At 49.9% G+C, this 27,654-nt stretch overlaps 1 protein-coding gene across 1 annotated transcript in view; it reads right to left on the bottom strand.

The window, feature by feature from the left end:
• Positions 1 to 27,280, bottom strand: part of LOC140409330 (uncharacterized) — a 235,308-nt gene extending 208,028 nt beyond the window's left edge. Inside the window, exon 1 of the mRNA XM_072497744.1 lies at positions 26,831 to 27,280. Coding sequence (XP_072353845.1) covers positions 26,831 to 27,207 — 377 coding nt within the window. The 5' untranslated portion in view covers positions 27,208 to 27,280. The remainder of the gene's footprint in view (positions 1 to 26,830) is intronic.
• Between the last annotated feature and the right edge of the window lie 374 nt (positions 27,281 to 27,654).

Genomic DNA, 27,654 nt, shown 5'->3' with positions numbered 1-27,654 from the left:
TTCAAATGAGCGGTTAGTTTCTTTTTTCTCTTTTTGGGCAGCGCCAACAAGGTGGGCTGAATGGCCTCCCCCTGCACCCTAACTGTTGTCTGCTTCTGGTAGAGTACAACTGAGTCACATAAAGAGACTTGGGGAAGGTGACCAAAAGCGTGGTCAAGGGGGCAGGTTTTAAAGTTCCAGAACTTGGGACCCAGGCGACTGGCACAGCCTCCAATGGCGGAGCGATTCAAACCGGGAAACCTCCCGAAAGCAGAAACAGACGAATGCAAATATCTCACAAAGGCTGGAGGAGATTACCGAGATAGGGAGGGGAAGCCAACGACACATCGGGATTGAGAATCACACAATCATGGAATCTCTAGAGTGCCGAAGGAGGCCATTCGGCCCATCGAGTCTGCACCGACCCTTGGAAAGAGCACCCCACTTAAACCCACGCCTCCACCCTAGCCCTGTAACCCAGTTACCCCACCTAATCTTTTTTGGACACTAAGGGGCAATTTTGCATGGCCAATCTACCTAACCTGCATATTGTTCGACTGTGGGGGGAAACCGGAGGAAACCCACGCAGACAAGGGGAGAACGTGCAGACAGTGACGTAAGCCGGGAATCAAACCCCGGGTCCCTGGCGCTGTGAGGCAGCCGTGCTAACCACTGTGCCGCTAAAAATAGACAACTTTTTTTAAAAATCAGTCAGGCAATCGCGGGTTAAGGGGATAAGGCGGGAAAGCGGAGTTGAGGATTATCACATCAGATCAGTCATGATCTCATTGAATGGCGGAGCAGACCTGATGGGCCGAATGGCCTACTTCTGCTCCTTTATCTTATGGTCTAATGTTAGTAAGCAAGCGTGGGCCAAAAGGGGAATGGGACTTGCTACGAGTTAGACATGGGTAGAGGAGTTTTTGCTGACCTCAAGGTTAGAGGGTGGAATGTGGGATACCAGCCAAAAGAATAGGGAAATCTAGAGGTCGCAAAGGGATGACTGAGGGTTTCAGCGGCAGATGAACTGAGATGGGGCAAATTAGACAATGTTACAGAGGTAGAAATAAGTGTTTTTAGTGATGGTATGAACATGAAGTTGGAAACTTATCTTGGGATCAAATGTGACACCAAGTTTGTGAAGAGACAGTGTTATGGCCAGGGGTTTCGAGAACCCCAAAGTGTATCATGGAGTTCACCAGACCCACAACTTTTACTAGATTGTGGTATGGGGAGCACACGGCCCACTCTACAGGTGTGGTACAGCAGAAATGGAAAAATATTTTTTAAAAGCAAAACAATGTTTATTCTATGAACTGAAGTTAACCTTTTTAAAACATACAGTGAACATCTTAGCAACCATCAATTCAAATACAACCCCCAAAGAATACAACACTAAGTAATTCTTAATAACTTCCCAAACAACATCCAGAAGACAGAAGAAACACCTTTTAACAGAAGCACATTAGGTTTACATTCACGACTGAGAACATTTATAATTCTGAATTCACCAAATGATCAAGAGATAGTCTTTTCATGGCAAAGAGATCAACAGTACACCCGCTCTGTCTGGCTTCAGCTCCAACACTGAAAATGAAACTAAAACACACCCTGCAGAAAACAGCCTAAAACGAAAGTAAAAACCTGACAGACAGCCCAGTTCCACCCACTCTCTGACATCACTGCAGTAGGAAACACCCATTTCTTAAAGGTACTCTCACTACAGATATTTATATACACACCCATTTATAAACACCCATTTCTTAAAGATACTCTTACATGACAACAGGCTTGATCTCAGACTGTTGCCAGAGACAGTGATGGAGTTGGTAGCTCGGCAATGGAATTTGGAGCATAGATTAAAGATAATGGCTTGAGCTTTCAATGTCTTTGAACTGGAGGAAATTTCTGCCCAACAGGATGTTGGATAAACAGTCTGATAATTTTAACAAAAGTGGAAGAGTTGAGAGAGGTGCTGGGTAGAGAGAGCTGGCTGCTGTCAGGGTAAATGTGGAGGCCAAAATTGTGTTTCTGGATGATGTGGCCAAGGGCAGGCTGTAGATAATAAATAGGAGGGGACCCAGGATAGATCCTTGTGGGATACCAGAGGAAACGGTGCGGGAGCAGGAAGAGAGGCCATTGCAAATGGCTGTAATTAGAGAGATGAGAATGGCAGACGGTGAGAACAGCCCCACTCAGCTGGACGACAGTGGGTGAGGTGTTGGAGGAGGATGGTGCGATCAACCCTGCAGACGGGTCCAGAAGGACGAGGAGGGAGGGTTTACGGGGTGTCGGATCCAAAGTGAGATGTTCAAGGTGTTTAATGAGGGGTGTACAGAGAAGGTGGAGGAGTGCATTGGCATGATCCAGTCGGGTATGTCTTCGGGGCCAGATGGCTTCCCGGCGGAGTTATACGAGCAGTTTGCGGTGGAGTTGGCCCCTCCCAAGTTCGGGCATGTTTAATGAAATGGTGGAGAAGGGCGAGTTGCCGGCTATGCTGGAGTAGGTGTCAATTTCGCTGATCCCGGAAAAGGAGAAGGATCCATCGGAGTGCGGGTCCCACAGGCCCATCTCGCTGCTGAATACGGATGTGAAAGTTCTGGCAAAGGTACTGGCGAGAAGGTTGGAGGGGTTTTGTGCCGGAGGTGATCTCAGAGGATCAAACGGGTTTGTGAAGAGGAGGCAGCTCTCTAGTAATAGGGGATAGTTAAACATAATTATATAGGCAGCAGGGTGGCGCAGTGGTTAGCACTGCTGCCTCACGGCATCGAGGTCCCAGGTTCGATCCCGGTTCTGGGTTACTGTCCGTGTGGAGTTTGCACATTCTCTCCACAGCCCAAAGATGTGCAGGTCAGGTGAATTCGCCACGCTAAATTGCCCCTTAATTGGAAAAAATCAATTGGGTACTCTAAATTTTAAAAAAATTAAACATAACATTTTCAGGCTATATATTGAATGATAGGGAAAAGCAAGGTGTGCCCGGTGAATGCAGCGGGGTGGGGGTGGAGGGCAAACCTGGGGGCTCTGCCATTTAAGGTGGCAAGGATGCGATTCCAGTACGGGGGATACAGGTAGCACATGAGTGGGCTATTATGTATAGGTGAAATTCGATGAGGTTGGGGGAGGAGGTTAAGGAGGACCTTAAAAGGTGGGTTACAAAGGACCTGACATTGGCGAGGAGGGTGCAGAGGAACATACTGCCAAGTTTCCTGTTTGTGCTTCATTCCCTCCCGATTTCCCCCCCCCCCTCGCCGCCCCAGGCCTTTTCCCGGATGGTAGATGCGTTAATCTCGGAGTTTGGTGTGTGCAAGGAAGGTGCCGAGGGTGGAGTGGGCTCTGTTGCAAAGGCAGAGGCAGGAAGAGGAGCTGCCGCTCCCAAATCTGTTGCATTTCTATTGGGCAGCGAAATGTGGAGAAGGTGAACGATGGTGGGAGGGGGATGGGGCAGATTGGGTCAGGGTAGAGGAGGGGTCTTGTAAAGGATACGAGCCCGAGGGCACTGGTGACAATCCTGCTGCTGTTCGCACTGAGGAAGTACATGACGAGGCCGGTGGTGGAGTGAGTTGGACAAATTTGGAACCAGCTGAGGAGGCACTTTAAACTGGGGCAGCACGGTAGCACAAATGGATAGCACTGCTGCTTCACAGCGCCAGGGTCCCAGGTTCAATTCCCCGCTGGGTCACTGTCTGTGGGGAGTCTGCAAGTTCTCCCCGTGTCTGCGTGGGTTTCCTCCGGGTGCTCCGGTTTCCTCCCACAGTCAAAAGACGTGCAGGTTAGGTGGATTGGCCATGATAAATTGCCCTTCGTGACCAAAAAGGTTAGGAGGGGTTATTGGGTTACGGGGATCGGTGCAGACTCGATGGGCCGAATGGCCTCCTTCTGCATTGTATGTTTCATGTTCTATGATCTACTTGTTGGTGATGACTCCACTGTGTGGGAATCATGGGCTTACGCTGAGGGGGGGGGGAATGGTTGGGATGTATAGGGATGGAGGGAGGTGAGGTTAGACTTGGGTCAGGAACGTGTTTGCGGAGGGGAAGTTTGCTGGGCCTAATTTCCCGAGAGAAGATGGTGAGCTACCTCCTTGAACCACTGCAATTCATGTGGTGTAGGTACACCCACAGTGCTGTTAGGGAGGGAATTCCAGGATCTGAAGACGTTGGGAATCTTTTCCTGACGAAGAGAAGGTTGAGGGGGTAAATAGTGCAAAACTGTTCCCTCTCAAGAATACATCATGAACTGGAGGACTGATTGAAAATAATGGGAAAAAGGAATGGATGTGATGTGAGGAATAATGTTTTTACCCAGAGGGTGGTTGGAGTCTGGAACAAACTTCCGAGAGCGTAATGGAGGCTGGTTCAATTGAGGTATTCAAAAGGGAATTCGTTTGATGTCTGAAAGGAGAGAATGTGCAAGGTCATGGGAATAAGGCAGGAGAGTGGGATTAGTGTGATAAATATAGGAATTTCAGGTTTATTGTATTATATATATTTGGTGCAGTAAGAGCTAAAAGCCTGGGTTAGTGTGTGTATGACTGCTGCAGTCATGTTTTTTTTTAAAGTCCTGGTTTAAAAGGCAGACACTTTGGCTACAAGAGATAATTAAAGCATCGTAAATGTTTGGGCTAATGGAATTTTGTTTGTGTAAAGAGGGTTCCCTGGGGAGTAGATAGTTAGAGACATTGTGTTCAGCTCAGTAAGATGATGTAGTCAATGGGAGGAGACAGGGGCTGATGATGTCAGGTTTTGAGTTTTCAGTTTTGAAGTGGAGTTGCGATCTGTCTACGGACAGACTAGCTTCTTCTCTCAAAGCAGTTTAGTTAAAAAGATTGTACCTGTGAACAGAACAAAGGTTTCTGAAAAGGCTAACAGGTTAAACAGTAGTTTGACACAGGCAAGAATCTGCAAGCTGGTTTCCTAAAGGATCTCTCTCCAAGCAGTTTATCCAAGATATCTCTATACAGCAAGTATTCCTGGGTCTGCTAACTGTATTTAAAAGTGGATTTGGACCGGAGATGGATTTTGCTTGGGTGGAGTTAAAATATAGCAGTTAGGAATGAGTGTTTCATTGTCATTGTTAAACATTGCTTCACTGGTAATTGCAAGCTATTTTCTTTATGATGTTAATGTTAGTAATACTGTATTAGTAATAAAGTTTGTTTTAACATACTATATCCCATTTTTGTGTGGAGTCATTCCTGGAGCGAAGTATCTTTTCGTCATAGTCTCACAAATTAAATAAAATATTGGGGTTTCTGTCCTGTATCCTAATAGCTGTTGGGGGCTGGTCCGGGATCGTAATACTAGGTAGTATGCGCTTTCAGAGAGCAGACTCAATGGGTCGAATGGCCCCCTTCCGCATGATAAATATTCTGTGATTCAGAGATGAGATTTGACAGAAAATCACCAGGGTTCTGGACAGGGTAGAGAGGGAAAACATTGGTAGAAGGATTGAGAATGAGGGGGCACAAACTTGGGGGAATTGGCAAAAGAAGCATTGGCGACATAAGAAACAACTTAACACACAGCATGTGGTTATGATCTGGAATGCGCTGCCTGGGAATGTGGTGCAAGCTGGTTTAGTCGGGGTTAGAGTGCGTTTGACTGCCGTGGTCATGTTTTGTTTCAAATAATTGTTTTGCAGGGCCTGGGTTCTTTTAGCAGCCAGAAGGTGAAATTGACAAAGGGATGTGTTTTTCAGTCTGGACTAACAGACTGTGGTTTGACTGGGAAAGTCGCTGGAGAGTTGATATGTTTTGCAGGTTGCAGATTCAGCTTGGGCAGATGAGGTCATTGCTGGGTGGAGCCAAGGAATGCAGAGAGACATTTTGAAAGTTTGAGAGAGGCAGTTAACGGAGAAAGCTTTGGAGAGAAGTGAATTCTGATCTGCCTGACGTTGAGTCCACAATTCTCCCACAGCAAGACAGATTGACAGCTAGATGTTTATTTTCTTATTGTTTAATGGGGAATTGAACAGTAGTGTTTAAGAGGTAAAGTGTTCTTTTGGGATGTGAAGTTAAAAAGTTTTTTTTAAAATTTAGAGTACCCAATTATTCTTTTTCCAATTTTAGGGGCAATTTAGCGCAGACAATCCACCCGCCCTGCACATCTTTGAGTTGTGGGGGCAAAACCCACACAGACACAGGGAGAATGTGCAAACAGTGACCCAGGGCCAGGATTCAAACCCGGGTCCTCAGTGCTGCAGTCCCAGTGCTAGCCACTGTGCCACATGCTGCCCTGTGCAGTTATAAGGTTAATATTGTACCCATAATAAAGTTTTGTTTTAAACATAACAAGTCCTATTTCTCCATGAAATCACTCCAGGAGCCAATCATTCTTTCCACACAGTCTTACAAATAAACTAAAAGATTGGGGTTACTTGCCATTGTTGGGGTGTGGTGTGGGATCGTCATATAGGCTACAGTGAGAAGGCGAGGGAGTGGCACTCGGCAAAATGATTTATCAGAGTCAATGCAGTCAGAACAGCTGTGATTGGGTGAAATTTGACCTTGAGCCCCATCGAGAAATATTACAACAGCTTGGTCAAAATACCCAAAGGTAGGGCAGCATGGTGGCGCAATGGTTAGCACTGCTGCCTCACAGTGCTCAGGACCCAGCCCCGGGTCACTGTCCAGGTGGAGTTTGCACATTCTCCCCCCGTGTCTCACCCCTACAACCCAAAGATGAGCAGGGTAGGTGGATTGGCCGCACTAAATTGCCCCTTAAATGAGGGGGGGGGAAAAAAATGCCCAAAGGTGTTTCGTAGAAGCAATGTCAGGAAGACGGAATAAAATAGGTGCATTTGAGAAAGGTCGCAAGGAGGAGAGAGACAGAGCGAGAGAGAGGCAAAGAGGTTTAAGAAGAGAACGGCAGAGCACTGAGCCTTAACATCTGGAGGCAGAGCGACAATGATGGAATGCCGGAGTGAGTAATGAGCAGGAGGCCATGTGTCCTGGATTGCTGTAGAGGATACAGAGATAGGTAAGGAGCAAGGTACTGAGTGATGTTTCAGTACTGATTATGGGCTCATGGGCTTGACCCCACAAGAGGGCATTTCAGAGGCAAGAATATTCTTAAACAACCCAACCTGACAATCTGATCTTCAAGTGGCTGGATGCATGCGGGGAAAGAGAAAAGGGATCCGAGAACTGGAACCTATATAACGAGGGCCCAATAAGGTGGCAGTGACATATTTATAATTTCACTGGATCCAGAGACCCAGCTTTGGCCTCTGTGGACATGGGTTCAAATCCCAGCACAGCAGCTGGGGAAATGTAAATTCTGTTAATAAATCTGGAATGTAAAGCTAGCCTCAGTAATGATGACGACTATCATCGATTGTTATAAAGACCCATCCGGTTCACTAATGCCCCTTTAGGAGAGGAAATCTGCCGTCCTTACCTGGTCTGGCCTACATGTGACTTCAGACCCACAGCCCTGTGGTTGACCCTGAACTGTCCGCCTGAAATGGCCGAGCAACTCACGGAGTCCAAGGGCAATTCGGAATGGGCAATGCAAGCTGCCCCGGCCAGTGACACCCGCATGCCAGGACGGAGTAAAGGATAAACAAAAGTGAAAACTGGACCTCTAGCAGGGCAGAGGATGGGGCAGGGTGGTAGGAAAGAGAGTGAAAACGTCACTCTCAGGGGTCCTCCCGGGCCAACAGGACGGTAGCTAGCTCGAGCGATGAGGGAATGGGCAAAGCATTGGGTTTCTGACGATAGTGCCAGTGACAAAGGAACGAAAAGGGGCCGGAAGTGTATTCCTCAGCTAGTTGTGGAACAAAGTCACAGATTTTCAGATCCAAAAAACTTCCCCAACGCTTAAAAAAAAATCAGCAAACAGCCAGAATGTTGTCCTCCGCCTAATGGATCAACAAACATAGGAACAGAGGGAGCGAGCTGCAGGCAGTCGCTGATGTATCTTACTAAAGAAAAACAAGTCACTTCTAAAAGGAAGAGTCGCTTGACTTCTCCTCTGCTCATTTCCCCCACGTTCTTTTGGAGTGAGACACAAAAGATACTTAGCTGTTTAGATACCCCCCCACTGCCCCCCCCCCCCTCCCCTTCCCCCTGGGCAATGGGAAACGAGCCTTCAGCAGGCACTTTAGTTTTAATAATTATTACAGCAACTTTCTGAAGGGGAGGAAGAGTTTTCGCAGCTTAACACTGAAGCAATACGTGTGGGCAGCCACCGTTTTGTCAGAAATATCTCCCCAACAGGCACAAACCCATGGGCAGCGGTAGAATGTATTGTCACCTGCTACTGCTCCACTAGCTCCCCCAGCACCACCCCACCCAACCCCAGTCCACACCAGAGACATCAAGACAGAAAGGTCTGTCTTCATCAGAAACCAGGCACGTTAATGTCTCTAGTTCTCGAAGGAACCTTGGCGAGTTCCTCCAATGCATCTTGCAGATGGTACACACGGCTGCTACTGGTGGTAGGTTTTGGAGTGAATGTTTGTGGATGGGGTGCCAATCAAGCTTTTGTCCTGGATGGTGTTGAGCTTCTTGACCGTTGTTGGAGCTGCACTCACCCAGGCAAGTGGAGAGTGTTCCATTACACTCCTGAATTGTGCCTTTTAGATGGTGGACAGGTTTTGGAGGGTTTGGGGGGTTTCAGGGAGTGAGATAATAATAATCGCTTATTGTCACAAGTAGGCTTCAAATGAAGTTACTGTGAAAAGCCCCTAGTCGCCACATTCCGGCACCTGTTCGGGGAAGCCGGTACGGGAATTGAACCCGCACTGCTGGCATTACAAGCCAACTGTTTAGCCCACTGTTCTAAACCAGCCGCTAAGTTACTCGCCACCCCAGGATTCCTAGCCTTTGACCTGCCCTGGTAGCCACAGTATTAATATGGCTAGTCCAGTTCAGTTTCTGATCAATGGTAACCCCCAGGATGTTGATTGTGGGGGATTCATCGATGGTAATGCCATTGAATGTCAAGGGGCAAAGCTTGGATCCTCTCTTGTCGGAGACAGGCATTGCCTGGCACTTGTGTGGCAGAAATGTAACTTATCACTTGTCAGCCCGAGCCTGGATATTGCCCAGGTCTTGCTGCATTTGGACAGGGACTGCTTCATTATCTGAGGAGTCGCGAATGGTGCTGAACACATTGTGCAGTCATGGCCAAACATCCCTACTTTGACCTTATGATGGAACAAAGGTCATTGATGAAGCAGCTGAAGATGGTCCTAGGACACTACCCTGAGGAACTCCTGCAGTGATGTCCTGGAGCTGAGATGATTCACCTCCAACCGTCACAACCATCTCCCTTTGTGCCGGGTATGACTCCAACCAGCGGAGAGTTTCCCCCCCTGATTCCCATTGACTCCAGTTTAGCGAGGGCTCCTTGATGCCATACTCGGTCAAATGTTACCTTGATGTAAAGGGCAGTCACTCCCACCTCACCTCGGGCACTCAGCTCTTTTGTCCATGTTCGAACCAAGGCTGTAATTGAGGTCAGGAGCTGGCGGAACCCAAATTGAGCATCTGTGAACAGGTTATTGCTGAGTAAGTGTCACTGGATAGTGTTGTTGACCCATTGACAGGGAAGGAACAGTGATACATTTCCAAGTCAGGATGGTGACTGGCTTGGAGGGGAACCTCCAGGTGATGGGGTCCCCATGTATCTGCTGCACTTGTCCTTCTGGTGGTGGAGCTCATGGTTTGGAAGGTGCTGTTGGAGGACCCTGGAGTTGATGCAGTGCATCTTGTAGATGATGCACACGGCTGCTACTGTAAAGGGAGTGAATGTTGATGCTGGTGGATGATTTAATTCTGTCACATTCCTATTTGTGTCTACCACTTGTCCTTGCTGAAGTCCTTGGGGGTGTTTGCCTCCAAGGAGAATAATCCGATGTTTAGTCAATATTTAATTTTAGAAAACCATTGATTTCCTAATCACTTCTCCATGAAGGTGCTATATAAGGTTTCTTCAAATATTGGACCTACTACTCTCAAAGACAGCGCAACCAACTCGCACCCCCGCCACCCCGCCAACTATCTGCAAGATTTTAAGGTTACCTTTGTAAAGTCGAGCATGCAGCAGAAGCCCCAGTGATTGTAACTGTGAAGCAATGACACAGCACAAAACGAAGGGCTGTTTCACCAGGATAAATCACTTGCTGGCCAGAAATATGTTGTGCTTGCATTAGGAGTTCGACAGGCTGGGTTAAAAAGCCAATCCGTAATGTTTGTAGCACAGTTCATCAATTATCATTACAGAGTCGGCAATTTCACCAGAGGCTGCGAGACAATCCAGAATATTGAGGTGCTGAGTTAGGGAGAAGACGCTGCAATATTTTGTGCTTGGAGTTCTGCAATGGTTCAGAATGGAAAGTTGTTTGATACATTGGGATTTTACACAAGGAATGAATGGAAAGTTGTTTGATCCATTGGGATTTTACACAGTAGGAATGAATGGGGAGGGGTTTGATACATTGGGATTTTACACAAGGAATGAATGGAAAGTTGTTTGATACATTGGGATTTTACACAGGGAATGAATGGGGAGGGGTTTGATCCATTGGGATTTTATACAATAGGAATGAATGGGGAGGGGTTTGATCCATTGGGATTTTACACAAGGAATGAATGGGGAGGGGTTTGATCCATTGGGATTTTACACAGTAGGAATGAATGGGGAGGGGTTTGATCCATTGGGATTTTACACAAGGAATGAATGGGGAGGGGTTTGATCCATTGGGATTTTACACAGTAGGAATGAATGGGGAGGGGTTTGATCCATTGGGATTTTACACAGTAGGAATGAATGGGGAGGGGTTTGATCCATTGGGACTTTACACAGTAGGAATGAATGGGGAGGGGTTTGATCCATTGGGACTTTACACAGTAGGAATGAATGGGGAGGGGTTTGATCCATTGGGATTTTACAAAGTGGGAGTGAATAGAAAGGTGTTTGGAATCCCCCGAGTGTGTATGCACAAAACCTTTTGAAGGTTGCAGGAGAAGGTGAGAAGGCTGTTGAAACATCCGTATAACCCTGGGCTGTATGGAGGAAAAGAGTGCAAAAGCAAGGCTCTATAAATTACTGGTTAGGCCTCAACTAAACTATGGTGTACCTTTCTAGACAGCACAATTCAGGAAGGCTGTCAGGGCCTTGCACAGGAGATTGACCAGAGCTGTTGAGTTATTCTCCTTAGTGCGGAGGCAGTTAAAAGGAGATTAACAGAAGACCCACACATCCCGACATGGGAACAGCTTCTTCCCCACAGCTATTAGACTCCTCAACGACTCTCCCTCAGACTGATCTGTTCCCTGTAAGAACACTATTCACGACACCCTATGCTGCTCTTGTTTGGCCCTTGCTTCGCACTGCAACCAATCACTATTTGTTAATGCACCATTTGTCAATGTTCTCTGTCGATTATTCTTTTGCCTACTATGTACGGACTGTGTACGATCCCTTGGCCGCAGGAAAATACTTTTCACCGTAATTCGATACATGTGACAATAAATATCAATCAATCAATCAATCTGATGAGAGGTTTTCAAATCATGAAGGACTTTGATAAAGAAGGAGAAACTGATCAGGCTGATTTGTATCCAGAGGTCGCAGGCAATTAGCAAAAGAAACAGGAATGGGTCGAACTCATTTTACTCACAGCGGTTGCAGTGATGTGGAACGCGCTACCTAAAAGGACTGTGGAAACACAATCAAGGAGTGACTTTCAAAAGGAAATTGGATCAATACTTGAAAAGCAAACACTTGATAATAAGACCCTTATTGTCACAAGTAGGCTTACATGAACACTGCAATGAAGTTACTGTGAAAAGCCCCTAATCGCCACACTCCGGTGTACACAGAGGGAGAATTCAGAATGTCCAAATTATCAAACAAGCACGTCTTTCGGGACTTGTGGGAGGAAACCGGAGGAAACCCACGCAGACACGGGGAGAAGGTGCAGCCTCCGCACAGACAGTGGCCCAAGTCGGGAATCGAACCCGGGACCCTGGAGCTGTGAGGCAACAGTGCTAACCGCTGTGCTACCGCGCCGCCCAGAAGGTAGGAGAAACTCGGTAGAGGACAGACTGGATAAATCATCATTCGTGCAGCATTCCCACTTTAAACATCCTGAAAATCCCAAACAAATCAGCCTCTGCAAGGCCCACTCATGCAGTTCAGGAAAACAAGACCCAGGTGGGCTAAACATCCCGAACATCTAGAGGCTGGACAGAATCCAGCTCAAAGAGAGCACTCAGCACAAACTCGCCGTGTCGGCAACCTGTTCCACCCCCAAGTGCCCACTGGGACGGAGCCTAGACGTGAGCGATGAATCAGGCCATTAAGAGCACCAGTCGTGAGAGGCGGAAAGCATTTCACTTAACAGCCTAGCGAAACAACGGCCCGAAATAGCCTTTCAACAACCGTCACGTCACAGCTAGTGCTGCTGCACGTGGTTACTATTTCCTCCACCTACTGCTCCCCTCCTGAACGCCACAGCGCACGCTGGTTCCACAGTCCCCCCCGTCCCGTCCCCCCACCCCGTCCCCCCCTGTCCCCCCCACCCCGTCCGATTTCTGCTCTACTCCTGTCGAGAAAGACTCTGTTCACGGAGCATCACCTTGCTGAATCTACCATGTGAAAGAACCTGCGGAATACTGAGGCCCAAGGCCTGGAATAACAGCTGGTGCCAGAGCTAATGTTTCAGGCAGCTGTCTGCTCCTCTTGGTGACCAAGGAAAGGCAAAGGAATATTGACAGGGCGCAGCACTATCCCGCACCAAGCATATTTTAAAATTCTCATCCCTGGTGTTCCAATCTCTCCACCCCTCCATATCCTTGCAAGCTCCTTTAGCCCGACATCCCTCCCAGATCTCTGCACCCCTCCAACTCTGGCCTCTTATACATCTCAAGTTTCCTCGCCCTGCTCCCAATGGCTGTGCCTTCACTTACAAAGGCAATGATCATAGATTCATAGAATTCACAGTGCTGAAGGAGGCCATTCAGCCCATCAGGTCTGCACCGGCCCTTGGAAAGAGCACCCGACCCAAGCCCACACCTCCACCCTATTCCGTACCCCACTTAACCTTGTTGGACACTAAGGGCAATTTATCACGGCCAATCCACCTAACCTGCACATCTTTGGACTGTGGAAGGAAACCGGAGCACCCGGAGGAAACCCACGCAGACACAGGGAGAACGTGCAGACTCGAACCTGGGACCCTGGAGCTGTGAAGCAACTGTGCTAGGCACTGTGCTACGGTGCTGCCCACCTGGGTGGGGAGGGATCTCCGGAATTGCCTCCCCGCCTCTCTAACATTCTCTCTTCCTTTGACAGCCCTGAAAACATACCAAGCTGACCAAGCTATGGTCACCTGTCCTAATATCTCCTTTTGCCATTTGATGTCAAATATTGCCTTTTTTTTTTTTAATTTAGAGAGGCCAATTATTTTTTTTCCAATTAAGGGGCAATTTAGCGCGGCCAATCCACCTACCCTGCACATTTTTGGATTGTGGGGGTGAGACCCACGCAGACACGGGGAGAATGTACAAACTCCACACGGACAGTGACCCGGGGCCAGGATCGAACCCGGGTCCTCAGGGCCGTGAGGCAGCGGTGCTAACCACTGTGCTGCCTGTCAAATGTTGCCTGATGATTTTCCTGTCGAACAACTGGACATATTTTACTACATCAAACATGCCAAATACGTGCAAGTCCCTGTTATGTCAGCATCCAAGCAGCAATGGGCTGCAGCCCTGTGGGACGGCCAGCGATGCTGTTCGAGATACGGTTTGATAATTCCGTCTTCAGTATAAAGTTAGCAAAAGAAATTGTTCCACACAAGTTACAGCGTGGAAACGGACCAACCAGCTCCTTTAGGTATTTACTGAACACACAAGATTATCGTCACAATCACATTTACAGAACCTGGCTCTTCACAACCCCCCACTTCAGCTACATTTCCCTTTGTTCAATTCTCCAATCTAATCTGAAATGTTGACATACAGGGAGGGATACTCCAGTCCCCCTGGACGTGACCCTGAGTGGCGGTTTCCCCCAGTGGCGGGGCTGGCAACGCAAATGCAGGACTGGAGGATCCACCAGGGACCAATGAGGAGCGCCCTCCGTTGCAAGAAAATCTTCCTGGGGCAGGGGGGGGGGGGGGGGGGGGGGGGGGGGGGAGGGAAATTCCCGGCCAATAAAGCGTCTGCCACAATCACAACACGAGCAGTGTATAGCATAATCGAACAATTCTCTGTTTGGAGGGGTTTTCTTCTGTTTTAAATGTCTTGCATTTAATCATCTACCTTTGGAGCCTCATCCCCTCGTTCTTGGTCCCTCAACTAACAGAAACAGACTTGTTCGACCTACATTGCCCCACCCTTTGTGAATTACAGGAGTTTTAGGCCAACGCTCAATAGGCCAGAATTTGCGGAGCACAGATATCTTTGGAGAGTTGAAGTGCAAGAGAAGATTAGAAAGATAGGGAGGGGCAAGGACATGGAGGGATCCTCAAACGAGAATTTGAAATCGATACTTTCAGTGACGTAGGTTCAGTCTCCATGCGCTGAGTCAGCCAGGAATTGGGCGGAACGGTGGTTAGCGCTGCTGACTCACATCGTCAAGGACCCGGGTTCAATTCCGGCCTCGGGTGACTGCCTGCGTAGAGTTTGCACTTTCTCCCCGTGTGCGCGTGGGTTTCCTCCGGGTGCTCCGGTTTCCTCCCACAGTCCAAAGACGGGCAGGTTAGGTGGATTGGCCGTGCTAAATTGCCCTTGGTGTCCAAAACAGTTAGGTGGGGTTACCGGATGGGCGGGGAGTGGGCCTTGTTCGGGTGCTCCTTTGGAGGGTCGGTGCAGACTCAATGGGCCATATGGCCGTCTCCTGCACTGTAGGGACTCGATGATTTAGACAGAATTCAGCCAAGTAACTGCCCCGGCTAGCGATCTCAGAACACACATTGGATCTTAGTGTAACAAACTCTGTGTAATGGCCAGGATGCAGAGGTGAGCAGCTCCCAACAGAAAAATCTAATTGGATTTTTAAAAAATTCTTTGAATTCTTTTGATTTTGTATTTAAATATCGGATCAGGCAGGACGGTTGGAGAAAATGTTCTGAAGCTTTCCAGAATATGTTCAAAGTTGTGAACTCCAAAGCAGGACACTATCATATCAGCCCCCTTTAAGGGTTATTAAGGGAATGCTACAGGCAGGCACTGCTGGCCCAACAAAGACAAAGAACAAAGAACAAAGAAATGTACAGCACAGGAACAGGCCCTTCGGCCCTCCAAGCCCGCGCCGACCATACTGCCCGACTAAACTACAATCTTCTACGCTTCCTGGGTCCGTATCCTTCTATTCCCATCCTATTCATATATTTGTCAAGATGCCCCTTAAATGTCCCTATCGTCCCTGCTTCCACTACCTCCTCCGGTAGTGAGTTCCAGGCACCCACTACCCTCTGTGTAAAAAACTTGCCTCGTACATCTACTCTAAACCTTGCCCCTCTCACCTTAAACCTATGCCCCCGAGTAATTGACCCCTCTACCCTGGGGAAAAGCCTCTGACTATCCACTCTGTCTATGCCCCTCATAATTTTGTATACCTCTATCAGATCGCCCCTCAACCTCCTTCGTTCCAGTGAGAACAAACCGAGTTTATTCAACCTCTCCTCATAGCTAATGCCCTCCATACCAGGCAACATTCTGGTAAATCTCTTCTGCACCCTCTCTAAAGCCTCCACATCCTTCTGGTAGTGTGGCGACCAGAATTGAACACTCTACTCCAAGTGTGGCCTAACTAAGGTTCTATACAGCTGCAACATGACTTGCCAATTCTTATACTCAATGCCCCGGCCAATGAAGGCAAGCATGCCGTATGCCTTCTTGACTACCTTCTCCACCTGTGTTGCCTCTTTCAATGACCTGTGGACCTGTACTCCTAGATCTCTTTGACTTTCAATACTCTTGAGGGTTCTACCATTCACTGTATATTCCCTACCTGCATTAGCCCTTCCAAAATGCATTACCTCACATTTGTCCAGATTAAACTCCATCTGCCATCTCTCCGTCCAAGTCTCCAGACAATCTAAATCCTGCTGTATCCTCAGACAGTCCTCATCGCTATCCGCAATTCCACCAACCTTTGTGTCGTCTGCAAACTTACTAATCAGACCAGTTACATTTTCCTCCAAATCATTTATATATACTACAAAGAGCAAAGGTCCCAGCACTGATCCCTGTGGAACACCACTGGTCACAGCCCTCCAATTAGAAAAGCATCCCTCCATTGCTACCCTCTGCCTTCTATGGCCTAGCCAGTTCTGTATCCACCTTGCCAGTTCACCCCTGATCCCGTGTGACTTCACCTTTTGTACTAGTCTACCATGAGGGACCTTGTCAAAGGCCTTACTGAAGTCCATATAGACAACATCTACTGCCCTACCTGCATCAATCATCTTAGTGACCTCCTCGAAAAACTCTATCAAGTTAGTGAGACATGACCTCCCCTTCACAAAACCGTGCTGCCTCTCACTAATACGTCCATTTGCTTCCAAATGGGAGTAGATCCTGTCTCGAAGAATTCAATCCAGTAATTTCCCTACCACTGAAGTAAGGCTCACTGGCCTGTAGTTCCCGGGATTATCCTTGCTACCCTTCTTAAACAGAGGAACAACATTGGCTATTCTCCAGTCCTCCGGGACATCCCCTGAAGACAGCGAGGATCCAAATATTTGTGTCAAGGCCTCAGCAATTTCCTCTCCAGCCTCCTTCAGTATTCTGGGGTAGATCCCATCAGGCCCTGGGGACTTATCTACCTTAATATTTTTTAAGACACCCAACACCTCGTCTTTTTGGATCACAATGTGACCCAGGCTATCTACACCCCCTTCTCCAGACTCAACATCTACCAATTCCTTCTCTTTGGTGAATACTGATGCAAAGTATTCATTTAGTACCTCGCCCATTTCATCTGGCTCCACACATAGATTCCCTTGCCTATCCTTCAGTGGGCCAACCCTTTCCCTGGCTACCCTCTTGCTTTTTATGTACGTGTAAAAAGCCTTGGGATTTTCCTTAACCCTATTTGCCAATGACTTTTCATGAACCCTTCTAGCCCTCCTGACTCCTTGCTTAAGTTCCTTCCTACTTTCCTTATATGCCACACAGGCTTTGTCTGTTCCCAGCCTTTTAGCCCTGACAAATGCCTCCTTTTTCTTTATGACGAGGCCTACAATATCACTCGTCATCCAAGGTTCCCGAAAATTGCCGTATTTATCTTCCTTCCTCACAGGAACATGCCTGTCCTGTATTCCTTTCAACTGACACTTGAAAGCCTCCCACATGTCAGATGTTGATTTGCCCTCAAACATCCGCCCCCAATCTATGTTCTTCAGTTCCCGCCTAATATTGTTATAATTAGCCTTCCCCCAATTTAGCACATTCATCCTCGGACCACTCTTATCCTTGTCCACCAGTACTTTAAAACTTACTGAATTGTGGTCACTGTTACCGAAATGCTCCCCTACTGAAACATCTACCACCTGGCCCGGCTCATTCCCCAATACCAGGTCCAGTACCGCCCCTTCCCTAGTTGGACTGTTTACATATTGTTTTAAGAAGCCCTCCTGGATGCTCCTTACAAACTCCGCCCCGTCTAAGCCCCTGGCACTAAGTGAGTCCCAGTCAATATTGGGGAAGTTGAAGTCTCCCATCACCACAACCCTGTTGTTTTTACTCTTTTCCAAAATCTGTCTACCTATCTGCTCCTCTATCTCCCGCTGGCTGTTGGGAGGCCTGTAGTATACCCCCAACATTGCGACTGCACCCTTCTTATTCCTGATCTCTACCCATATAGCCTCACTGCCCTCTGAGGTGTCCTCTCGCAGTATAGCTGTGATATTCTCCCGAACAAGTAGCGCAACTCCGCCTCCCCTTTTACATCCCCCTCTATCCCGCCTGAAACATCTAAATCCTGGAATGTTTAGCTGCCAATCCTGCCCTTCCCTCAACCAGGTCTCTGTAATGGCAACAACATCATAGTTCCAAGTACTAATCCAAGCTCTAAGTTCATCTGCCTTACCCGTAATGCTCCTTGCATTAAAACATATGCACTTCAGGCCACCAGACCCGCTGTGTTCAGCAACTTCTCCCCGTCTGCTCTGCCTCAGAGCCACACTGTCCCTATTCCCTAGTTCTCCCTCAATGCTCTCACCTTCTGACCTATTGCTCCCGTGCCCACTCCCATACTGCACTGCACATAAATGTCAGCATCTGGAGAGAGAAGTGACTGACTAGTGTGTTTAGTGTGGACCTTTGTTGCTGTTGAAGGACACACCCAGACCGTTAGTCTATCTTTAAGGCTGTCGCTTCGCAACTTTTATTCTCATTCCTGACTTCCTTGAACAGAAAACAACAAATAAGGCTTTTGGAGAATTCGTCAAGAGGCGAGACACCTACATAGATACCCAAAGCAATTTCAATTAATACACCAGTGAAATGAGCGACTCTGTCCAGTTACACAGTGATTAACTCTTGAACTGCTGAGTTAGTATCGACACATGGATTAGGAGCGGGGGGAGGCCACTCGGCCCCTCGAGTCTCCTCTGCCATCCAATACGATCACGGCTGATCTGATTGTGACCTCGACCCCACACTCCGACCCCCAATAACCTTTCACCCCTTGTTAATCAAGAATCTATCTCACTCTGCCTTAAAAAGATTCAAAGACTCTGCTCCCACTGCCTTTCAATAATCTTCATTGTCACAAGTAGGCTTACATGAACACTTCAATGAAGTTACTATGGAAAACCCCTAGTCGCCATAACCCGGCGCCTGTTCGACGCAGAGGGAGAATTCAGAATGTCCAATTCACCTAACAGCACGTCTTTCGGGACTTGTGGGAGGAAACCGGAGCGCCCGGAGGAAACCCACGCAGACACGGGGAGAACGTGCAGACTCCGCACAGACAGTGACCCAAGCCGGGGATCGAACCTGGGACACTGGAGCTGTGAAGCAACAGTGCTAACCACTATGCTACCGGAGGAAGAGCGTTCCAGCGACATTCAACCCTCAGAGAAATGTTCCTCCTGATCTCTATCATAAATTATTTTTAAACAGTGGCCCCTCATTCTAGATTTTCCCACAAGAGGAAACATCCTCGCCACACCCACCCTGTCAATAACCCTCAAAGTCTTCAAGGTTTCAATAAAGTCACTTTATACTCTTCTAAACTCCAGTGGCTGCAAATCTAATCTCTCCAACCTTTCCTCGAAAGGCAACCCACCCATTCCAACCTTCTCTGAACTGCTTGGAGGAAAATGTAACTGGTCTGATTAGTAAGTTTGCAGACGACACAAAGGTTGGTGGAATTGCGGATAGCGATGAGGACTGTCAGAGGATACAGCAGGATTTAGATTGTTTGGAGACTTTGGGCGGAGAGATGGCAGATGGAGTTTAATCCGGCAAATGTGAGGTAATGCATTTTGGAAGGTCTAATGCAGGTAGGGAATATACAGTGAATGGTAGAACCCTCAAGAGTATTGACAGTCAGAGAGATCTAGGAGTACAGGTCCACAGGTCACTGAAAGGGGCAACACAGGTGGAAAATGTAGTCAAGAAGGCATACGGCATGCTTGCCTTCATTGGCCGGGGCATTGAGTATAAGAATTGGCAAGTCATGTTGCAGCTGTATAGAACCTTAGTTAGGCCACATTTGGGGTATAGTGTTCAATTCTGGTCGCCACACTACCAGAAGGATGTGGAGGCTTTAGAGAGGGTGCAGAAGAGATTTACCAGAATGTTGCCTGGTATGGAGGGCATTACCTACGAGGAGCGGTTGAATAAACTCGGTTTGTTCTCACTGGAACGACGGAGGTTGAAGGGCGACCTGATAGAGGTCTACAAAATTATGAGGGGCATAGACAGAGTGGGTAGTCAGAGGCTTTTCCCCAGGGTAGAGGGGTCAATTACTAGGGGGCATAGGTTTAAGGTGAGAGGGGCAAGGTTTAGAGGAGATGTACGAGGCAAGTTTTTTTTACACAGAGGGTAGTGGGTGCCTGGAACTCACTACCGGAGGAGGTGGTGGAAGCAGGGACGATAGTGACATTTAAGGGGCATCTTGACAAATACATGAATAGGATGGGAATAGAGGGATACGGACCCAGGAAGTGTAGAAGATGGTAGTTTAGTCGGGCAGCATGGTTGGCACGGGCTTGGAGGGCCGAAGGGCCTGTTCCTGTGCTGTACATTTCTTTGTTCTTTGTTTTGCTTCTAATGCATTTATATCTCTCCTTAAATTAGGAGATCAATACCTTACACAATATTCCACAGATCTGTCCTTACAAATGTCCCGTACAACTGAAAGATAACCTCCTACTTTTGTAATCAAGGAGGCAGACTAACAGGAAGGGAGGAGGTGGAGTTTGAGTCCTGGGACACAGGAGGGGAGATTACGATGGGTCTTGAATTGAGGAAGCAGGGAGAGAGTGTAAGAGAGTGTAGAAAGAGAGGACTGTGCACAGGGAGAACCGAAGAACATCAATAAAAAAGGGAGTGGTGTCACAGGTGGGAGGCATTGGGAGTCTGAGGTTACTGAGGAATTCCTATCAGACTGACTGGTTGCAGGCACATCCCATGCACACCCATAGTTTATTTTTTTTTAAAAACGGTATCAACCACACACAGCCTATTTTTAAAACACAATATTACGATTACAAAAGTGCCTGTGTGCAATATTTCCTACGTAGGGCACACTGCCCGGAGATTGCAACACCCACAAACTCACTCAGACATTCCAGTCAGCACCGAAGACCATCTTCAATTTTAGACTCAGTTGCGAACTCGGTTTGAAGGAGCTTTGGAAGGAGAAAATAAATGAGTCTGGATGGGTGGGACGAGGCGAGAACCCTTTCCTTGGACTGCTCCAGCATTGCAGCCCTGCCGTCTCCAGTCAGAGATGTGAACGGCAGAGTGTCCAACTGCAATCGCTCCGCAGGTGGAACCGAGCCACACAGCCCAGAGCCCGGCACCGTCTGTGAGCAGTGAGCTGGTCTCAGTCTGGCCACCCAGAGCAATGCTGCACGATGATTGAGAGTTCTCTGGTCAGAGAGAGCAAGGGTAACGAGGTCCACCTCCTGACCGTTATCCAGCGAACGATGCTGGTTAGGTCAACGGGTTGTCAAGTGGAGCCTCTGACGGTCAGTCGGCCAGTCTCCCCAGCTCCACATCAGTTACTAAAGGCAGCACGGTAGCCTTGTGGATAGCACAATTGCTTCACAGCTCCAGGGTCCCAGGTTCGATTCTGGCTTGGGTCACTGTCTGTGCGGAGTCTGCACATCCTCCCCGTGTCTGCGTGGGTTTCTTCCGGGTGCTCCGGTTTCCTCCCACAGTCCAAAGATGTGCAGGCTAGGTGGATTGGCCATGATAATTTGCCCTTAGTGTCCAAAATTGCCCTTAGTGTTGGGTGGGGTTACTGGGTTATGGGGATAGGGTGGCGGTGTTGACCTTGGGTAGGGTGCTCTTTCCAAGAGCCGGTGCAGACTCGATGGGCTGAATGGCCTCCTTCTGCACTGTAAAATTCTGTGATAAAGCAGAACTCACTGTCACAGCTCACGGCCAGAGGAAGCTGAAAGCTGCAGTGATTTTGGGCCGTGGTGAGCAGTTTCAGGAAAAAGCAGAGCAAAATGGAACCAAGACTGCCCATCCAACACATCCCAGCCCCCAGAACTATCCAAGACCCTCTCCATCCAAACACCCACCCAGCACACCCTCCCCCCACACAACCCCAACTTCCCCATTCGCAATCCCTCCACACCCCAATCGGTCACCCCCCAGATCCCAGTCCGTCACCCCCCAGATCCCAGTCCGTCACCCCCCAGATCCCAGTCCGTCACCCCCCAGATCCCAGTCCGTCACCCCCCAGATCCCAGTCCGTCACCCCCCAGGTCCCAGTCCGTCACCCCCCAGGTCCCAGTCCGTCACCCCCCAGGTCCCAGTCCGTCACCCCCCAGGTCCCAGTCCGTCACCCCCCAGGTCCCAGTCCGTCACCCCCCAGGTCCCAGTCCGTCACCCCCCAGGTCTCAGTCCATCACCCCCCAGGTCCCAGTCCATCACCCCCCAGATCCCAGTCAATCACCCCCCAGATCCCAGTCCATCACCCCCCACAACCCAGTCCGTCACCCCCCACAACCCAGTCCATCACCCCCCAGGTCCCAGTCCATCACCCCCCAGGTCCCAGTCCATCACCCCCCAGGTCCCAGTCCATCACCCCCCAGGTCCCAGTCCATCACCCCCCAGGTCCCAGTCCATCACCCCCCAGGTCCCAGTCCATCACCCCCCAGGTCCCAGTCCATCACCCCCCAGGTCCCAGTCCATCACCCCCCAGGTCCCAGTCCATCACCCCCCAGGTCCCAGTCCATCACCCCCCAGGTCCCAGTCCATCACCCCCCAGGTCCCAGTCCGTCACCCGCCAGACCCCAATCTGTCACCCGCAGACCCCAATCCGTCACCCCCAAGACCCCAATCCGTCAACCCCAAGACCCCAATCTGTCCATCCATCAACCCCCCAGACCCCAATCTGTCACCCCCCAGATCCCAATCGGTCACCCCCCAGACCCCAATCTGTCCATCCATCACCCCCCCAGACCCCAATCTGTCACCCCCAGACCCCAATCCGTCACCCCCCAGAACCCAGTCCATCAACCCCCAGACCCCAATCCATCACCCCCAGACCCCAATCCGTCACCCCCCAGACCCCAATCCGTCACCCTCCAGACCCCAATCCGTCACCCCCCAGACCCCAATCCGTCACCCCCCAGACCCCAATCCATCATCCCCCAGATCTCAATCCGTCATCCCCCAGACCTCAATCTGTCACCCCCCAGACCCCAATCCGTCACCCCCAGGGGCGATTAGGGGCTTTTCACAGTAACTTCGTTTGAAGCCTATTTGTGACAATAGGCGATTTCCATTTCATTCGTGTCACCCAAATCCACCTGACAAACCCCAATCTCCCCATCAAATTGGGAGAGCTGTCTCACAGGATAGTCAACCAGCAGCCTGACATAGTCATATTCATAGAATCATAGAATTTACAGTGCAGGAGGCCATTCGGCCCATCGAGTCTGCACCGGCCCTTGGAAAGAGCACCCCACCCAAGTCCACGCTTCCACCCGACCCCCATAACCCCACCTAACCTTTTTTTGCACACCAAGGACAATTTATCACAGCCAATCCACCTAACCTGCACGTCTTTGGACTGTGGGAGGAAACCGGAGCACCCGGAGGAAACCCACGCAGACACGGGGAGAACGTGCAGACTCCGCACAGACAGTGACCCAAGCCGGGAATCGAACCTGGGACCCTGGAGCTGTGAAGTGACAGTGCTAACCACTGTGCTACCGTGCTGCCCATTCATGCAATCGTACCGAGCAGATAATGTCCCAGACACCATTCCTGGGTATGTCCTGTCTCACCGGCAGGGCTGGCTGACCAGCAGAGGAGGCGGGACAGTGGTACACAGTCGGGAGGGAGTTTCCCTGGGATTCCTCAACATCGACCTGGGAGCCCGTGAAGAATAATGGCTGCAGGTCAAACATGGGCAAGGAAACCTCCTTCTGAGTATCGTCCACCATCAGCTGATGAATCAGTTCTCCTCCATGTTGAACACCTTGGAGGAAGCGCTGAGGGTGGCAAGAGTGCAGAATGTAGGCTGGGTAGGACTTCACTGTCCATCACCAAGAGGGGCTCAGCAGCACCCGAACACATCAGGCTGGCCGGGTCCGAAAGAATATAGCTCCTAGACAAACACTGCAACAGAAACCAGCAAGAGGGAAAACATATCAGTGCCTGACAATGGCCATCTCCTGTACGAGAGGATCTAATCATGCCCCCTTGACATTCAATGACACTCCCATCACTGAATCCTGGGGGTTACCACTGACCAGAAACTGAACTGGACTAGCCATGTTCATAGAATCCCTACAGTGCAGAAGGGGGCCATTCGACCCAACGAGTCTGCACCAACCCTCTGAATGAGCACAAAACCTAGGCCCAATCCCCCACCCAATTCTCAGATCCCCAACTAACCTGTGAACCCGAAGGAGCAATTTAGCGTGGCCAATCCCCCTAACCTGCACATGTTTGGGCTCTGGGAGGAAACCCACGCAGACACGGGGAGAAAGTGCAAACTCCACACAGTCACCCAAAGTCACAATTGAACCCGGGTCCCTGGCGCTGTGAGGCAACAGCGCTAAACACTGTGCCACGGCTACAAAGGCAGGTCAAAGGTTAGGAATTCTACGGCGAGTAACTCACCTCCTGACCCCCCCAAAGCCTGTGTACCATCGACAAGGCACAGGTCAGGAGTGTAATGGAACACTCTCCACTTCCCTGGATGAGTGCAGCTCCAACAACACTCAAGAAGCTCGATACTACCCAGGACAAAGCAGCCCCGCTTGATTGCTCCTCCTTCCACAAACATTCACTACCTCCACCACCGACGTACAGTGGCAGCCGTGTGTACCATCTACAAGATGCACTGCAGTAACTCAGCAAGGTTCCTCAGACAGCACCTTCCAAACTCACGACCACTACCATCTAGAAGGACAAGAGCAGCAGATACCTGGGAACCCCACCAACTGGAGGTTCCCCTCCAAGCCACTCACCACCCTGACTTGGAAATATATCGCCGTTCCTTCACTGTCACTGGGGCAACATCCTGGAACTCCCTCCCTAACAGCACAGTGGTTGTACCTGCACAACATGGACTGCCGCGGTTCAAGAAGCTCACCACCATCTCCTCAAGAGCACTTAGTGGTGGGCAATAAATGCCACACTAGCCAGCCACGCCCACAGCCCATAAATGAGTTTTAAAAATCTGCCACCTCTCCAACTCCCATCCAGCCCTCTCTCAGACCTCAGCTTGCCCATCCAACACCCACCCACCCCCAAACACTCATCGACTCATCCAGCACCTCTTTGCAGACTCTCTGTCCAACCCCTCCCCCGGGGGGGGGGGGGGGGGGAGCGAGTGTGTATAAGAGGGTAGATGCAGCTGTTGGGGAATGGGCTCACCATGTCACAGAACAGCCATTTCACCCACAACCACCCCACATTTCTAGCGAGGTTTACACAGAAACTTGGGTTAACTAAACTTTGCCAGGGTTAAACACGGCCTCCTCTCTCAACCTCCATCACACCCTTTCATCGCTCCATCCCTTTCCCCCTCACAAGACATCCACAATATTCACCTCCCTGTGCTCATTACCTCCGCAATCCCACACTTGCTGGGTGAATTGGGTGCCCCTGAATTCCTCATTGGATTTCTTACATCAATTGATCTCGCGTTTGATCGGGTCGGGACTCGCCCTTAAGCACTCTTAAAGTCCTCTCTGACAGGTCACAGTAACCTCAAGGTACGTACGGAAAGGTGTCAGCTCTGGCTCAGTGGGTAGCACCAGTGCTTCACAGTGAGAAAGTTGCGGGTTCAAATCCCCCTCCTGAATTTTCTTTAGTCCTTTCACGGGATGTGGGAGTCGCTGGCTGGGCCAATGCACTCATTGCCCATCCCGGAGAGCATTCAGGAGTCAACCACATGGCTGTGGCTCTGGAGTCACGTGTAGGCCAGACCGGGTAAGGACGGCAGATTTCCTTCCCTACAGGGCATTAGTGAACCAGATGGGTTTTTAACAGCAATCGCCAATGGTTTCATGGTCATCATTAGACTTTCAATTCCAGATTTTAATCAAATTCAACTTTCGCCATATGCCCTGGTGGGGATTTGAACCCTGGTACCCTGAACAATACCCTGGGCCTCTGGATAACTGGTCACAAGATCCAGGTTGACGGCACTGAGGATAGCAGCACCTTCTTGAGGGCAATTAGAGATGGGGGCCGCCTGTGAATGACTAAGTAAAACAGCACGGCATTGACAAGACAAGATTTCAAACCCCTGGTGGGTAGCGAAAACAAACAATGGCATTATTTGAAAGATGAGGTGGGCCCAATTGTGGCCCGCCACCTCCCTGCCTGCCTTTTCCATGTTTCACCGTCCTGGCTGATATTTAATCCCTCAACTGGGTCACTGTCGGATTGCTGGTTGTGGGATCTTGCTGTGCGCTGCCACATTTCCCCCCCTCCCCCACGTTGCAGCAGTGACCGAATTAACTGTCAGGGGCTGGTTTAGCACAGTGGGCTAAACAGCTGGCTTGTACAAGGCCAGCAGCGCGGGTTCAATTCCCGTACCGGCCTCCCCGAACAGGCGCCGGAATGTGGCGACTAGGGGCTCTTCACAGTAACTCCATTGAAGCCGACCCGTGACATTATTATTAGATGCTCTGGGGACCAATGGGGGATGTGAAAGGTGCTACTGTAAGGCTCCTTTAACGGGAAACGGGTGTTTTTTTCTTGCCCAGGCCCTGGGGAGAATTCAGAGAATGGTCACAGGCCATTCAGCCCATCGATTCTGCGCGGGGCTCTGCACAAAACATGCACAAATCACCCCCCCCCCACCCCCCTTACAAACATACCCTCTTAACTTAAAAAAAAGGTTTTGGCAACAGGGGAGTCAAATAAAGTGGCAATGCCGGGAGGGGCTGAAGACCTAAAAAGTGTCCCAGCCTGCGGACACAGTGCTGAGTCAGCCCGGAGACTCAGTGATCCACTGGGAGAGAGTTCGAGCCCCGAAGGGGCTGCACCCAATACCAACTTTATATTCTTAAAAAATAGCTGCACAGCTCAAAGGTGGAGAAGGCGGCAGAGAAACATTGGGTGGGGGGCGGGGGGGCTGCTCAGAGGGAGAGCTGACACATACTCCAGGAAAGTTTAGCAAACTTTGGCAGCTGCAACATTGTTCAGTGCGCGGGGGGGGGAGGAACTCACGCGGCTTTGCTGCTGCCTTTCTGCTGGTACGCTGCAGCCAGGGGCAGGTTTAACTGTCCCAGGAACTTGTCCAGCCCCAGCAGGGACCTGTGCATGATGGTGATGAGCAGCTCCTTCTCCGCCTCCTGCCCTGCACCCTCCCGCGGCGCTGACAGCCAGTCGGGCAGCACCTCGAAGGAGCATTCCTCCTTCCACTCCGGCTCCCGGCTCTTCTCCAGCACCGAGGTGCAGTATCTCTCCTTGCCCAGCTGGATGATGGCGAAGGCGTCGCTGCTGTTGTGCTTGCCCTTGGCCCGCAAGCCCCTGGCCCGCAGCACGGTGACCTGGACGTGGCTGGGGCACCAGTGCTGGCTCTGCAGGGCCAGACTGCCGGCCATTGCCCTCTCTCTCTCTCTCTCTCACTCTCTTTCACACTCCGTCTCGCCACTGCACCACCCCGCCCGGCTGCACCGGGACACTGACGTCAGGCTGGGGAGGAGACCCCGGCTCCACTGGGACAGGGGGGGGGGGGAGGAGATAGTACAAGGATTGTTAGTGAAAGTCAGCAGAGAGGATTCAGTAACTGACAGGAGAGAGGATTCAGTAACTGACTGGGAAGAGGATTCAGTAACTGACAGGACAGAGGATTCAGTAACTGACAGGGGAGAGGATTCAGTAACTGACAGGGTAGAGGATTCAGTAACTGACTGGGGAGAGGATTCAGTAACTGACAGGGGAGAGGATTCAGTAACTGACAGGAAAGAGGATTCAGTAACTGACTGGGAAGAGGATTCAGTAACTGACAGGGTAGAGGATTCAGTAACTGACTGGGGAGAGGATTCAGT

The sequence above is a fragment of the Scyliorhinus torazame genome, chromosome 3 (assembly GCF_047496885.1).
Source record: "Scyliorhinus torazame isolate Kashiwa2021f chromosome 3, sScyTor2.1, whole genome shotgun sequence".
Classification (NCBI taxonomy): Eukaryota; Metazoa; Chordata; class Chondrichthyes; order Carcharhiniformes; family Scyliorhinidae; genus Scyliorhinus; species Scyliorhinus torazame.
Note: the sequence above shows the minus strand (reverse complement) of the source record. Positions and strands in the feature narration are given on the sequence as shown.